This window comes from Ursus maritimus, unplaced genomic scaffold, assembly GCF_017311325.1.
Source record: "Ursus maritimus isolate PB19 unplaced genomic scaffold, ASM1731132v1 scaffold_26, whole genome shotgun sequence".
NCBI lineage: Eukaryota > Metazoa > Chordata > Mammalia > Carnivora > Ursidae > Ursus > Ursus maritimus.
In genome coordinates this window covers 20,990,994-21,007,137 of record NW_024425119.1, presented here as the reverse complement: position 1 = coordinate 21,007,137, position 16,144 = coordinate 20,990,994, and the positions used below count along the sequence as shown (strand labels likewise).

At 37.9% G+C, this 16,144-nt stretch overlaps 1 protein-coding gene across 1 annotated transcript in view; it reads right to left on the bottom strand.

The window, feature by feature from the left end:
• The window catches only part of ETNK1 (ethanolamine kinase 1), a 64,819-nt gene extending 49,607 nt beyond the window's left edge, over positions 1-15,212 (bottom strand). Inside the window, exon 1 of the mRNA XM_008693127.2 lies at positions 14,765-15,212. Coding sequence (XP_008691349.2) covers positions 14,765-14,920 — 156 coding nt within the window. The 5' untranslated portion in view covers positions 14,921-15,212. The remainder of the gene's footprint in view (positions 1-14,764) is intronic.
• Between the last annotated feature and the right edge of the window lie 932 nt (positions 15,213-16,144).

Sequence of the window (16,144 nt, the reverse complement as noted above, 5' to 3'; positions counted from 1 at the left end):
ACTAAATGTGAAACAACTAAATCCAATTAAAACAGTAAGTGTGAAAAATATATATTTATATATGCGGCTTTTACAAGAGACATGCAAAAGAAAGTTGATGTAGTTATACCATATTAAACAAAATAGATCTTAGCAATATGTTCTGGAAGATAAGGGGACATTTTATAATAATGAAAGAATGGATCAACCAAGAAGATATAACAATTCTAGATTGTATGCATCCAATAACACGGCTTCAAAATATATTTAGTGAAACTGACAAACTAAGTTCATAACTGTTTGAATCTTGAGCACATTTCTCAAGAGATGATTTTTTAAAAACAGGAAAAAGTCATTACATATACAAGCGATCTGAACAACAAAATTAAAAATCCAACTTACTTGACATACACAGAACTGTATCCAACAATAATACACATGCTTTCCAAGCCTACATGAAATATTACCAAAATTGACTAAAGGCTTGATTATGAACAAGCCTCAATAATCATCAAAGATTAAAATCATTCAGAGTATTTTCTCAAACTACAAGAGAATATGTGCTAGACATCAATAACACAAACTGCACATTAACTTAGACACCCCAAATAAAAATGATTAATATAGTAAATTTTATGCTGTTTTTCACCACAGTAAGAAAAAAGATTAAAATTCTCCCACTCATCTGAAATGAAGTCCTAATGGACATAAGTAATCTACGGGATAAAGAAAAAAAAGATAATTAGAAAACATTCTGAACTGAATGATAATAAAGACATTTCAAAACTTGTGGGCACTTGCAGGGTCACATAAATGAAAATATTTTAAAAAGGCAGAAAATTAGTGATCTAAGCTTCCAGCTCAAGAAACTAGAAAAATAACAGCCAATTAATCTTAAAAAAAAATTAGGAAGAAAATAAAACGGCAATCAAAACAGAAAAATTCAACAATCAAAAATTATTCTTTTTTAAGATAATGTTGATTACTTCCAACCAAAATTATCAAGGAAAAAAAAAAAAAAGGAACACAAGCTATCAGTAAGATACCACAACATGCCAAGGACATTACAAGAAAATTATAAAGACCACTCTGTCTCATGAACATAGTTGCAAAAATCCTAATCAAAATATTAGTAACAGGGGCACCAGGCTGGCTCAGTGAGAAGGGCATGAGACTCTTGATTTCAGGGTCGTGACTTCGAGCCCCATGCAGGGTGCAGAGATTATTTAAGTAAATAAAAACTTAAAAATATACTAACACAATATAAAAAAAGAATACACCAGAACCAAACAGGGCCTACTCTATGAAAGCAAAGGTTTTTAACATTCAAATTTTTTTTAAAAATCAATGTTCTTCAGCTCAATGACAGAAAAGTGGAGGAAAATCATGCAATTGTCATGAGGTGCAAAAAAAAGCACATGATAAAATTCAGTACTCATGTATGATGAAAACATCTGCAAACTAAGAATAAAATGAAAACTTCCTTGGAACCCCTAGCTGGCTCAGTCCATACAGGATGCGACCCTTGATCTCGGGGTTGTGAGTTTGAGGTCCACTTAAAAATACACACATATGTAAGTTTAAAAGAGGAAACTTCCTTAATCTGACAGAGTATCCAAAGAAAACCTACACAAAACATCATACCTCATAATAAACTATTGAAAGTGTTCTCCCTGAGATTGGGAACGAGATAAGGGTGCCCACTATCACCCTGCATTTCAACATTGTGCTGGACGTCCTGGCCAGTGCAATAAGGCAAAGAAGAAAAGAAAAGAAAAGAAAAGAAAAGAAAAGAAAAGAAAAGAAAAGAAAAGAAAAGAAAAGAAAAGAAATAGGAAAGGGAAAAACAAAACTGTCATTATTTGCAGATACAGAAAATGCAAAATGAATACATATTAAACATTATTATTAATGTTTGAAAAATTCAATATAGAACAATCAACTGAATTTCTGTATACCAACAATCCATTATTTTTTAAGATTTTATTTATTTATTTGACAGAGAGAGAGAGAGAGAGAGAACACAAGTAGAGGGAGAAGCAGAGGGAGAGAGAGAAACAGGCTCTCTGCTGAGCAGGGAACCCGATGCGGGGCTCATCCCAGGACCCTGGGACCATGACCTGAGCCTAGGGCAAACACTTAACCGACTAAGCCATCCAGTGAATTTATAATTCACAAATTTTCTTTTGTGAAAATTGAAAAGCTAAATCTGCAATTTATATGGCAATTTAAAAAGTCAAGAACAGTCAAGGCAATTTTAAAGAACAAAGTCAGAATCCTGTACCAAGGACTACAGTAACTATATCACATACCAACACCCATAACAGTTCATCAAGTTCTACACTTGACGATATGTGCTTTTTATTGTCACTTACCAACAACAAATAGATTTTTATTAGAAAGAGTTAATGTAATACTCAGATCAGGAAGAATGCACATTCATGGAAATATTCTCATTACCTTCAACTCAGTAATCTTAGAGAAAATTCCCCAAAGCCTTATGGTTTTTAACACTGAAAAGAAATATAGAGGTCCTTTGGCACTTTCTCTAATTTCTGCCTTAGTATTTTTTTTTTTTTTGAAGATTTTATTTATTTATTTTTGTGAGAGAGAGGGAGAATGCATGTGTGCATGGGGAGGAGAGGCAGAGGGAGAAGCAGACTCCCCACTGACTGGGGAGCCTGATGTGGGACTCAATCCCAGAACCCTGGGATCATGACCTAAGCTGAAGGCAGACATTTAACCAACTGAGACACCCAGGCACCTTCTACCTTAGTATTTTAAAGAGGAGATACAGATGTAAATATAGATATACACATGGTCCCCAACTTATGACGGTCTGACTTAAAATTTTCCAACTTTACAATGGTGTAAAAGCGATACACATTCAGTAGAAACCATATTTTGAATATGAATTTAGGGCTGGCAATACACAGTATGATCCTCTCTCATGATAACAGGCAGCAGCTGCAGCTTTCAATCAACCACAAGATCATGAGAATAAACAACCAATACTTAACAACCATTCTGTACCCATACAACCATTCTGTTTTTCGCTTACAGAACAGTATTCAACAAATTACATAAAATATTCAACACTTTATTATAAAATAGGTTTTGTGTTAGATGATTTTGCCCAACTGTAGGCAAATATCAGTGTTCTGGGCACATTTAAGGTAGGCTAGGCTAAGCTAATGATGTGCAGTAGGTTACACATGTAAAATGCATTTCTGATTTAGGACTTTTTTTACTTACAATGGGTATTAGGATGTAACTACATTGTAAGTCAAAGGATACATACATATATATATGAAATGAAATGAAATGAAATTTTTTAGTCTATTACATATAGCATTCTCAACACAGATATCACCAACAAGGAACAAAAAAAATCTTAGGTTTTACAATGGTTTGTGGATCACCAAAACTCAAATCCTATTCTTCAGTATATAATTTGAGCCACTAAATGAGACAACTTTTACGTTAAGTAGAAATCAACAAAATTTTTAATTAAACTTTCTATTTAGAGAGTAATTATTAAAAGGGTCGAGAAACAATGGCCTAGAACACAGACGTATTCAATAAATGTTTTCTTATGCATACACGGATTGTAAAATACCTTGGAAACGATCAATTCGTAGAATAAGAACACTTTGGCCTAGATAAGTTCCCTTACTTACAATGGCAGAACAGGTTAAAAAGCCTGTATCACAACTCTTAATCTGTTTCAAGGATATCAAGACCCACCCTCAAGTTCACTAGCATGATCCTAGACTCACTGTAATACTGCTAAAGCATTATTTGGGGAAAAAAATAAAGAAGGGGTTAGAGAATGATAAATCCCTGATGCCAGGTGTTTGCCGAATCACCCATAGTATTAAACAGCAGGCATGTCGCCATCTGTTACAGGAGGTAAAAGTAAATGAAACCTAGCAATGACAGCTCTAACCCCAGGAGTTTAGTCACTGAATCCACAAGAAAATGCAAAATGAGAAATTGGCTAAATGCACAGCTTCCTGGCTATTGTTAGCATAGCACCTAGAACAGAAAGCTAAAGACACTTTTAGGGTGGATTGTGACATTACACAGACCCAGATTCCAACCAGTCCAATGCAACATCAAGCTGCTAATTTCAAAATCAACACAAAAGAGAAAAATCATGCTGAACAGTAGATTTACAGCTGCTTACCAAAATGATTCAGATGGCAAGGAGACAAAATCAGGAAACTACTGAAACCAGGGGAGAAAGCGTAAAAGTTGTCTCATTTAGTGGCTCAAGCTAGCTCCCTAAAAAACCTTTATTAATATGGCCCATAGAATGGTTAAATTAGGGGCTCCTGGGTGGCTCAGTCGTTAAGCGTCTGCCTTTGGCTCAGGGCATGATCCCAGCGTTCTGGGATCAAGCCCCACATCAGGCTCCTCCCCTGGGAGCCTGCTTCTTCCTCTCCCACTCCCCCTGCTTGTGTTCCCACACTCGCTGGCTGTCTCTCTCTGTCAAATAAATAAATAAAATCTTAAAAAAAAAAAAAAAAAAAGAATGGTTAAATTAGAAGAGGTCTATGGTTTGAAGACCATGGCATGTTTGCATTAATGCAGGACCCATAGAGCTCACTAGTGACAGTCCCTAATGGCAGTGACTAACTGCCAAACAAGAGTGCTAGCCTGGTACAATGAATGAAAGTAGCTAGAAAAGTTTGTTTATCCTGAGAAGGGGAACTGTCCTGTCCTTTGCATGCAAAGCAGAATAGTCCAGATGTGATATGCTATACATGCAGGGCACACTAGACTTGCTTTAGAGTGACCAAGATATTCAACCACTTAACATGTCCCACCCCCAGGTCACAGTGAATACTGTGTGATAAAGATTACTCCTACTACATGGGTCCCCCATGTAACTTTACTGTTACCAACACAAGAAACTATTCAGGATATTGGATCAGATTTGCTGTCTCAAAAGATAAGGGAGAGGGCAAATCTACTTGCCCCAAAAGAATGGAAGTTTTTAGTGGTTATTGAAAAAGCAGACAAATAAAGCAGATACTGATGAGGCTGAAGCTAAAGTTTTTAATTTAACATTATCAGAGACTGAGTGGACTGACAGGAGTTGCTACTAGTTTCCCAGCATTGAAGGGCGCCTAACTAATCCACTCTACTCTAGTTTGGGAGACCTTAAAAAACCAGAACACAAAGAGAATACAAAGATGATGTTAAGAGTATGCCACCAATCTGGGAATTAATCAAGATGAAAAGTGACTGTGAAGGTAGGACTTTGTACTGGCTACTTCCGTAGCCTGGGACCCAAGACCAATGCACATATGTGTGTAAAATGGCCTAGAGTTGGAAAGAAGAAACCTTTTTGAGAGTCCTTGATATGGTAGCCCAATGCATTGAATCTAACACCTATGTGAGAGACTCTAAAAGGAGCAACAATGGGGATGCTACTGTCAATGGGAAAGTTTGGATGCAAATTAGAGTGCTGGAACAGATATTATATGAGGTGGTTTTGTCTCCTTTGCCAGAATGTATTACTGAATAGATTATGTTTTATGGGAAACTTATTTACTATTATAAAACAGAAGACACATAAATTCACCCTTCAATCTGGACTAATTGACTGTATCAGTTGGGAACATACAGAATTGCCCAAACCTGCCACAGATGCTATTCCCCGCAATATAGACTACCTGGTGGGGAAAAAGAGTTTATAGCTTTAATGACACCTCAGAAGCTAAAGTGGTTATCAATAAGCTTGAAGGTCATTTTGAGACCCCCAAAACATAATCCAATACCTTCTTTCAGTATGAGGCACTGTACTGCAACTACAAACCCTAAGATGGTAAAAATATTAAACTCTACTTAGCCACTATGAAATTTCTTTAGTCCTAAGGATGATTTAAGATACCAAGGAGGGAACCTGTTTTGACATGTAGTTATGGTGTAGTTACTGAATTTAAATGAATAAACTCTCTAGGGCCAATAAAATAGTAAAGACAAGCTTCATTAAGATAATGCTTACTAAACAAACTAAAAACCCTAGAAAGGTGGAAATTAATACATTTCAGTTAACTGTTTTGTGGAAGGAACCACTGGATTCCATCATCTTCCAAAATAACAAAATTAAAAGGAATGTAATAAACAACACCATTTTCACCTCTCCCACTGGCAACAAATTTTAAATTTGGTATCAGGGATTGGACAAGGTATAAGGAAAAATGTACTCTCCAACACCATGTTGAGGAGTATAAATGAACACGACTTTCATGACAATTTAGCATTAGTAAAGTGAGAAACAGCATGATAGTTTTATGTGTCAGCTTGGATTGGCTATAATACCCAGTTACTCAATCAAACACTAATTTAGAAGCAGCTGTGAAAGTATTTTGTAGATGCACTTAACATCTACAATCAGTTAACATGGATGGGCCTCATCCAATCACTTTAAGGAATGTAAAAGTAAAACAAGTCCCTGAAAAAAATTCTGCGTTAAGACTATAGCATCGGGGGGCGCCTGGGAAGCGCAGTGGTTAAGCATCTGCCTTCAGCTCAGGGCGTGATCCCGGCATTCCGGGATCGAGTCCCACATTGGGCTCCTCCGCTGGGAGTCTGCTTCTTCCTCTCCCACTCCCCTGCTGTGTTCCCTCTCTCTCTTGGCTATCTGTCACATAAATAAATAAAATCTTTAAAAAAAAAAAAAGACTATAGCATCAGGGCACCTACGTGGTTCAGTCAATTAGGCACCTGACTCTTGGTTTCGGCTCAGGTCACAGTCTCAAGGGTGGTGGGGTTGAGCCCGCATCACGCTCCGCACTGGGGCTCCATGCTCAGCAGATAGTCTGCTTAAAATTCTCTCCCTTTGCTCCTCCCCTGACTTGCGCACGCGCACACACACACACGGGCTCTCTTTCTCTCTCAAATAAATAAATCTTAAAAAAAAAAAAAAAAAAAGACTACAGCATCAACTCCTGGCTAAGTTTCTAGCCTATAATCCTGCCCTGCAATTCAGACTTAACGGCCTCTACAATTGGTATGAGCCAATTCTTTGAAATAACGCCCAGACACCATATATATGAAGTTCTGTTTCTCTGAATGACCCTAACTGGCACACAGTTTTTAATCATTTAATTCCACTAATAAGGTTCCGGGGCGCCTGGAAGGTTCAGTCAGAGGAGCATGTGACTCTATTTTTTTTTAAAGATTTTATTTATTTATTTGACAGAGAGAGAGCCAGCAAGAGAGGGAACACAAGCAGGGGGAGTGGGAGAGGAAGAAGCAGGCTTCCCAGAGGAGCAGGGAGCCTGATGTGGGGGATCACGCCCTGAGCCGAAGGCACAGGCTTAACAACTGAGCCACCCAGGCACCCCAGCATGTGACTCTTGATCTCAGGATTGTGAGTTCAAGCCCCACGTCGGGTGCAGAGATTAAATAAATAAATGAACTTAAAAAAAAAAAATTTACTCTGAGGACATATTTATAAAAGTTATCCAAAAATATGTATATATAAAAGCAGCTCATGCAATACTGTTTTTAATATGCAAAAAATAAAAACAATTCAATGTTGTTTAAAAAAATATGGGCAGGGGCACCTGGGTGGCTCAGTCAGTTGGTTGAGCCTCCAACTCTCGGTTTCCACTCAGGTCATGATCTCAGGGTCGTAAGAGCAAGCCCCGTATCAGGCTCCATGCCCAGCAGTGAGTCTGCTTGAGATTCTCCCTCTCCCACTGTCTCTCCCCTTACTTGTGCAAGCATGCATGCAGTGTGCATGCACATGCTCTCTCTCTAAAATAAATAAATCTTTAAAATAAAATATGGGCAGGGGCACCTGGGTGGCTCAGTTGGTTAAGCAGTTAAGTGTCTGACTTCAGCTCAGATCATGATCTCAGGGGTCCTGGGATGGAGCCCCACGTGGGGCTCCCTGTTCAGCAGGGAGTCTGCTTCTCCCTCTCCTTCTCCCTCTGCCTCTGCCTCTCCTCCCCACTCATGCTCTCTAATAATTAAATAAAATCTTTAAAAAAAAACATGGGACATACTACATATACTGACACAGGAGAGTGTCTGAGATATATTATTTTAAAATGCAACATACAGAATAACTTTGTTGTGTATACAAAAGGAATACAATTATATTTACTGATATTAACATATGTAGATATGTTCCCTAATAAATCCATAATCTGCTAGTTTTTTAGAAGTTCGAAAACTGCTCATAAAATTACAGTGGGGAGAATGAATGACTTGGAAGTCGAGGGAGTTAAACTTTTTACTTTTCATCTTATAGCCTTGTATATGTTTTAAATGTTTTATTAAGAGCATATATTATTTATTTTTTTAAACAAAATCAACAGGTTTAGATAAGATATGAACCTTTCTAATTTTCTACTTTATACTCCAGAATTTTTTAAACTTCATTTTCGTAATTAACTCACATGATGTTTAACATGACCAAATACTAGGTTTTTAAACATCACACATTATAGTCAATAACACACTAACATGGGAAAGTGAAAGAAAGGCAGCATGAAAAAAAAGGTACAAAATTGTACATATGGTATGATCATAACTATGTAAATTATGTATGGAGGAAGCAGAAGATAATTAAAAAATAGTTGATTTTTTAAATAAAATATGGATAGGACATGGTTTTTCTTCCTATTCAAAGTTTCAATATTGTGATATATCTTTTTAGTAAAACTAAATTATTTCATGTTCATGTCCCTTGTAAAGGGAAATTCATACACTTAATATATTATTAATATATTAATATATTATTTTCTCAATACTGACTTGCAAAAAAATGACTAATTCAAAACAGTCTGTTAAAAAAAATAAATAAATGCTATTTTGACTACCACTAGAGGGAGGGAGAGATTACGACCAGGAAGGAAAATGGGAGACATTCTGGGTTGCTTATATCTTCTTTCCCAGGATTTGGGTTCCACACTGTTATACAAAAAAATTTATGTTTCAGGCGTTTTCCTGTATGTTTGTTGTATCTCACGATTTTTAAAAGGGTGATAAAAATGTATTTATTTATGGCCCATCTGTTATATCAAAGAGCAAAATAACTCCTGAGATGACAAAATCATGAGAAATAACCTGATTCCTTAAATATATGTCTTCCATTACTTCCCCATCTTTGTCACCCACAGAAAAGAAAAAAGAAAAAAAAACCCACTTAAGCTTCCCTTTTCCCTCACCTGCACGCAATTAACTCATGCATATTTACTTTCTGAAATGTCAAATCTGTCCTTTATTTTCATCTCCAAGGCCACTGAGCTAATTTGGGTCACAGCATTTCTTGTCTGGACTAACAGTCTCTCCTACGTTAAGTCTTTCTCAAACATTTTTTAATGTGATACTCAGACAAAAATATACATTTATCATCTAATTCAGTACATACTTTCATATGAAACTAAAACAAGCTTCACCAAACAGTCCTTACCCTATTATTTGCAAGACTCTGACCTATCCTATTACATCCTATTTTAACTCATCTTTTTAAACTGTAGTGGGTTTCAATCCACTATACTGATTTAACATCCTATTAGTGTGGGGTAACCACCAGTTTCAAAAACGATGTCCTAAGCGATCACTTATTCCCCAATTCAAAACATCTCGTTCAACTACTGCTGCCTTCAATACGGTCTGCCACTGCTCTAAAAAATACACAAAACTCACCTGCTTAAAAACATTAATTGGCTTCCTATTAAGTACTAGATAATAAAATACCACCTCCTTAATGAAGCACAAAACCTGCACTTCTAACAACTGGCTTTCTCAAAAATCAGTCCCACTTCTTTTCTTGTTCACACTCCATTCTGCCCAAAATACTCATAGCCTAGCTGTGTGTTTTTTTCCCTCATAGTCTAGCATCATGAAAGTAGTTTTCATTGCCCAGAAATGCTTCCTCACTCCATCTGACCGTATCTTTCCTTCAAAGTTCAGTTCAGGTATCCCCTCCTCTATGAAGCAAGCCTCCCTCCCCTCCTACATTTTCCCATGCCTCCCTTCTGCTATAGTTGGTTGTACAAAAGAATGCTGCTTAAATTAAATTAGCATCATGCCTGCTGCAAAAAATATATATCAGGGGGCACCTGATATATATATATGCAGGTGGCTCAGTCGTTTAAGTATCAGGCTCTTGATTCTGGTTTAGGTCATGGACTCAGGGTGTGACATCGAGCCCTGCATCAGGCTCCTTGCTCATCCCAGAGTCTGCTTCTCTCTCTCTCCCCCACACACACCCCTCCCTCTGCCCCTCCTCACTCGCATGCTCTCCCTCTCTAAAATAAATAAATCTTTTAAAATATATATATGTGTCAGAATTACTGAATTTTAGGAGATCACAATCGTTTCAGATCAATTATTCCATTTACAAATGGGGAGGAGTGCTGCTGAGGGAGACAGGAGGGGGAGAGTTGGAAGCATGTAGTACTAAAATATATTATGCATAACTTTATTTCACTTCTCGGGATATTTTACTATTAGTATTAAAGTAGTAAAAATGGGTGCTGGTAGTAAAATTACTATTAGCAGTAAAGCTGTATTAGAGTAGTAAAATTCTATTATTTTCTGCTAGTCTACTATTTTCCAAGGTAGATACTAATCCCATTTCAAAGAGATTTAAAACTTGCCAAAGGTTACAAACAGCTGGTATCAGGATTCAAAAACCATCGCCTTTCCACCACATTACGCTGAGGCCCCAAAGAGAGGTCAAGTTGTTTGTTTAGTCCAAGTCACACAGCCATTAATACCTGAAAATGAACTAGCAAGTGAGGCTTCTGACTTTTTAGTCACATCTTAATAAAAGACATGGAAGCTTATCACATCTCTGGGGAGCCTAGCTAGCTCATTTGGTAGAGCATCAACTCTTACTGTCCAGGTCACGAGTTCAAGCTCCACGCTGGGCGTAGACATTACTTAAAAATATATATCTCTATATACAGATATATACACACATCTTTGATAGGAGCCTATCAAACATCATACATCTCCCTTAGCTATATTCAACAGTCCTTATTCTTATAACAATACTTTATTATTATAAAACACTGAAATCAAAAGAGGAGGAATAAGAAATGGAAAACTGGACCTAACTGCTGATATAAAAAGTTATACTGAATAAGAACTATGACCCCTTAAATATATCTACAGGATTCAAGATTCCTACATCATATCCTTCTGGCACACTTAATACATTACTTAAATCTACCTAAGACTTTTCAGAGACTTCTATCACTTAAAGTAAGGAACAAACTTTTTTTTTAAAGATTTATTTATTTATTTATTTGAGAGACTGTATGGCACAAACCTGGGGGCCAGGGGCGGGGGGCGAGCAGAGGGAGAGGGAGAAAGAGAATCTCAAGCTGACTCTAAGCAGAGTGGAGCCTGGAGCCAGAGATCACGACCCAAGCTGAAATCAAGAGTCAGACACTCAACCTAGTGAGCCACCCAGGCACCCCCAAACTCATCTTTTTAAAAACAGAAAAAAGGGGGGAAAAAAACACCTGAAACTAAGGTAACATTATGTGTCAACTATACTTTAAAAAGGGGGGGGTTATTAAGTTAGAACACTGAAGGAGACAGAGTTTAATAGAACTGTATATATTTTGGTTTTGATTCTTCATTTAAATATTATTAAAGGGGCGCCTGGGTGGCTCAGTTGGTTGAACCTCTGCCTTTGGCTCTGGTCATAATCTCAGGGTCCTGGGATCAAGCTCCACATCGGGCTCCCTGCTCCTCGGAGAGCCTGCTTATCCCTCTCCCCCTGCCTGTGTGTGTGCACACACAGGCTCTCTCTCTTTCTCTATCAAATAAATGAATAAAATCTTGTTTTAAAAAATAAATAAATCAAATATTAAATATCAAATACCAATAATAAAATACCAATGATTATAGGTTTTTTAATAGGATATTTTAGTGACTATCCCCAACATAGCTAAGAGAAGGAAGGGAATATGAAAACTGCTATGTAGCTATACAACCAAACAGAAATACTGGTTTCCAAGATAGTGTACGTATGTTTAAAAAATAAAGGAATATCAAAACTATCCATCCAAAAACATGAAAAAACTTGTAGCACAGCAGAAAAAAAAGTACGCTTTTTAAATGTTCTTCTGTAGTCTTTGCACATGAATATGAATGTTCACTCCAAAAACACTATATTGTGATTGTTTTATCTTCCCTATTAGACTGGAAATTTCAATAAAATATTATGAAATAAAAAGCACTGTGACTGGTACAGTTGTTTCTGATCTACTCTGCCTACTCTAATACGGTACAATCCAAAAAGCTCACCACCCCTTTTATATTTTTTCAATCTTGTGTGAATAGAAAAACCAAAAAATTAACTTGCTAAAATCCCGTCTAAAAAGAGATATAGCATCCCATGTGTCTTTAAGTTTTGAGCAAAGACTGGGCCCTGTATCATTTTGACTGCATCAAAGTCTTTTTTGCTTGCTTCTGGATTTTCCAGTATGTTCTGAATAGTTTAGTTCAGGCGTAACTGCCAGGTAAAATATTACTAGACTAAGCTTCTAAGGTATGTTTAAAGCATATTTTAATTACACAAAAATTAAAAAAAAAAATTCTTTGAAAAAAATGGGCTATACACCCGTATTAATCCACTGAATATATACTTCCCCTTCTGAAATGTTAAGTATGATTGTTACCTTTATACTTCAAAGGAAATAAAAGCAAATCTCAAAAGAAATATTCCCACTGAGATTTACTAAAGAAATCCTGAAGCATCATAAAGAAGAGTCTGGAATGACAGAATATGGGAGTCAGATTTTCTCAAGTTGAGAAACCACCAATGAATGACCAATTCAGAGTACTAGTTGTCTCAGCTTCTGGATCAAAAGCATTGTTTGCACAGGGAAGGCTTATATTTCTAACTAATAAACATCCTTAGAGCAAAAAAAAAAAAAAAAAAAAGTATTTACCTTCACTGACAAATAAGTATATTAGAAGTTTCGATTAGGAGTCCAAAGGCCTTAAAGCCAAAAGTTGCTACATAGATAAAAGGTAAGATTCAATCCCAAATACTTTCTGACAATCAAAAAATTTGATGTTACCATATTTTGTCCTTCTTTTACCTATACCCTGGCTTTATTTCACTGAGTTTCACCTCAAAAAAAAAAAAAAAAGTATCTACCTAATACAGTTGTTTGTAAGATTAAATGATAAAATATATGCATGACTTTACTCACAACCTGGCACACTGGTACTTCAGGGTAGCTATTTTTACTGTTCTACAGACAAATACATCATCAGTGGAACAACAGTCTTCAAAGCTTCAAATTATAAAGTCTCTACTTAAAAAGGAGCATAGTCTGTCGGCACCAAAGTTTCCCAGGAAGTAGCACTGCCTTTAATTAGTATGTTTAGTTTATAATTGACTGCCAGAATATAAATCATTTTAATAAATATAAAGCTCTTCTTCAGGAAGAGTTAATGAATAATAAACTAAAGAAGTTCAGAGTTTCAATTTGGAAGTTTCAAATAATTTAACTTTCTTAATTAAAGGAAATAGAGCATACCAGTTTTTTTAAATTACACATGAAAATCATTCTAGATTCACTATGTCCTGCTTAGTTAGCTAACGCTCTCTTAAAATTTCAAAATTTTCGTCTAACAATTTTTTCCCAAAATCATATGGGTCCTTTTAATATGCTCAAAACTCTTCTAGGCAACAAGAACTGAAACTAACACTTCTGAAAGACCAAGTGTCAGGAACTGTTCTGGGCCCTAGAGCGCTATTCATGTTTTATTCATCTTTGTATAGGTGACTACTTTAGCAAAGAATCTGAGATACTGTTAATAACACTGCTGAATAAACTAGTCAACAAAATAAAGCAGATGATTTGGCTGCTTCTTACATTATTGCTCAGATTTGAAACAAACCCCAAATATCTCAGCCTTCAGAATTATTGACTTTATTTTGTGTATGCAAGGAAAATGGAGGTTCATTGTCGTATATCCTGAAACTCTAAAAGTCAAAATATTCAAAATAAATGCCATACATACTATGTGATAACTTATTAGAAATAAGTTATTAGAAAAGACCTAAATCTCTAAGCATTTTTTTCTCCCAATTCTTCTCTATGAATACAATGGCACACTGATCGATCTAACATCAGATATGGTTAATTTTACTAATACGACTAAAAAAATTCAGAAATATCGATTCAAATAAAATATGTGTGGTGCTACCTAAGAAACCAATCGAGTAATGCATGACTATGGTTATTACTTTGAAATCGAGTACTCTCGCCAATCCGAGGATTTGAGAAAATAAAACGCAGGGTGAGACATCAATGGGAGTAAACCGCCAGGGAGGGGGAGGGGCGGGAAGGGAAAGGAAAAGATCAGAAGGATTAATTACTGCATTATCTGTGGAAGGAGAGAAGGTAACTACGGACGACTGAAGAGGACCCCTTGCAAGGAGAATGGAAAAGGTTCCTTTTGCAGTTAAAAGGGACTGGGGAGTAGGAGGAGGGGCAACTATCAACAGGAATTTTCCCGGTGTGAATGGGTGCGTCACTTACGTAGCTGCTTCCAGAAAGAAAATTTGCCCTACGGACAACCTCAATAAGCAATTGTGAAGGAAGGGGGAGTGACCTTCGTAGGTTTGATGGGAGGAAACACACGGTCACTTCCCAAAGGATTGAGGAAGAAGACGTTCCCGTTGGTTCTCCCCCATCAGGGGGAAACTGAAGGGATTGTGAAAACCCCCCAGGGCCGAGTCTGGGTTGTAAGAGACCCCGTGCTGAAATGTGGGCGTTACCTGCAGGGTCACCTCCTGAGGGTCCCAGTGCGGACGCAGGTGTTGCAGGAGGCTAAGGGCCCCCTCCCTGCAGCGTTGCTCCTCCTGATCCTGAACCGTGACGTCCAACTTGGGCACCTCCGGGGAGCCGTGCGGAACGTGGATGTAATTGGCCATGGCCCAGGCGACGGCAGAGACTACCACCACGACGACGGCGACGGCGACCACGAGAACGGCGGGCGCCGACAGGCTGGTGGATTCTTCCGTCCCGGGGCGCCCTCGCAGGAGGGCTAGGGGCGCTCAAACTGACGGGCGAGCGGTAGGAGAACGGGTGGACGCAGCACTCTCGCCGACCCAGGTCTGGACAGCAGCTGAAGGGAGAAGAGGATGTTCACGGGAAAAATTCCGCTCGTCTGCGCTCCACCGCCAGCGACCGCAGAGCATGCCGGGACTGGCCTGACGCTGGCGTCATGCGCAGGGCGGAGTCTCCGTCTGCGTCAGAGGCTGAAGACCACTTTCTAACCTCGAGCACAATGGGCTGGCTGCCGTGAGCTCGCTTTTTCGGTCATAAAACCCTCAGCCCGGCTTGCTACTAGTCTGAAAACGCAGGCTCCTCCTCAGGTTTGAGCCTGAGCTCTGACAAGACGGGAAAGGCTGTGAAGCTTTAGCTTAGCTGAGCAGGACCGTTTGGTGGCTGGGTTTGAGTTATGGCTGAGTTTTTCTGGGAAGTGAGGGGCATACTCTGAAATAACCCCCGGAAAAGTCTCTGAATTTGGCCTGAATATGGGCAAGGGGGGTTAACTGGATCGCCCCAATCGTGGAGCTGCGCTGTACTGGCGACCGCATAGTTGGGTGGGCGGCTATATTCCCATCAACTGTATACTGAGATCATGGTATTTGGGGCAAACGAGATATTTGTGTAAAGACAACGACAGCACTTCAAGATTTATTTTTAAGGCCAAATGTTTGACCATACTGAGAATTATTCAGAGCCAGGAAAAACAGGTTGTAGTCTAGAATGAAGATGAAGGGGAAGGAAAGAAAAATAGTTTTGAGACTCAGCACTACAGTGGCTCCATGCCTGTTTCAGGGTACTCCTGCATGGACCTTAAAATAGTTACCATAAACCTTTAGTTTCTAAGTTTTATAGGGACCTCCTAATTTTCTTTGTGATTTAGGTAAATGGTCTGAGATGTGACTTACTAATCTGTCTTCCCTGAAATACTTAGGACATGGTGAATATGTTTATTAGTGGTAAATTAAATCACTAACTGGATTCAGCTTAATTAGCATTCAAATGCTTAATTACCTCCTTAATATGAGTTTACATTCTGATTGTTCAGAATGAACCTACTTAGTTTTGTAAATCACAAAATAAATAGCTCACTATCAATAAGGGTA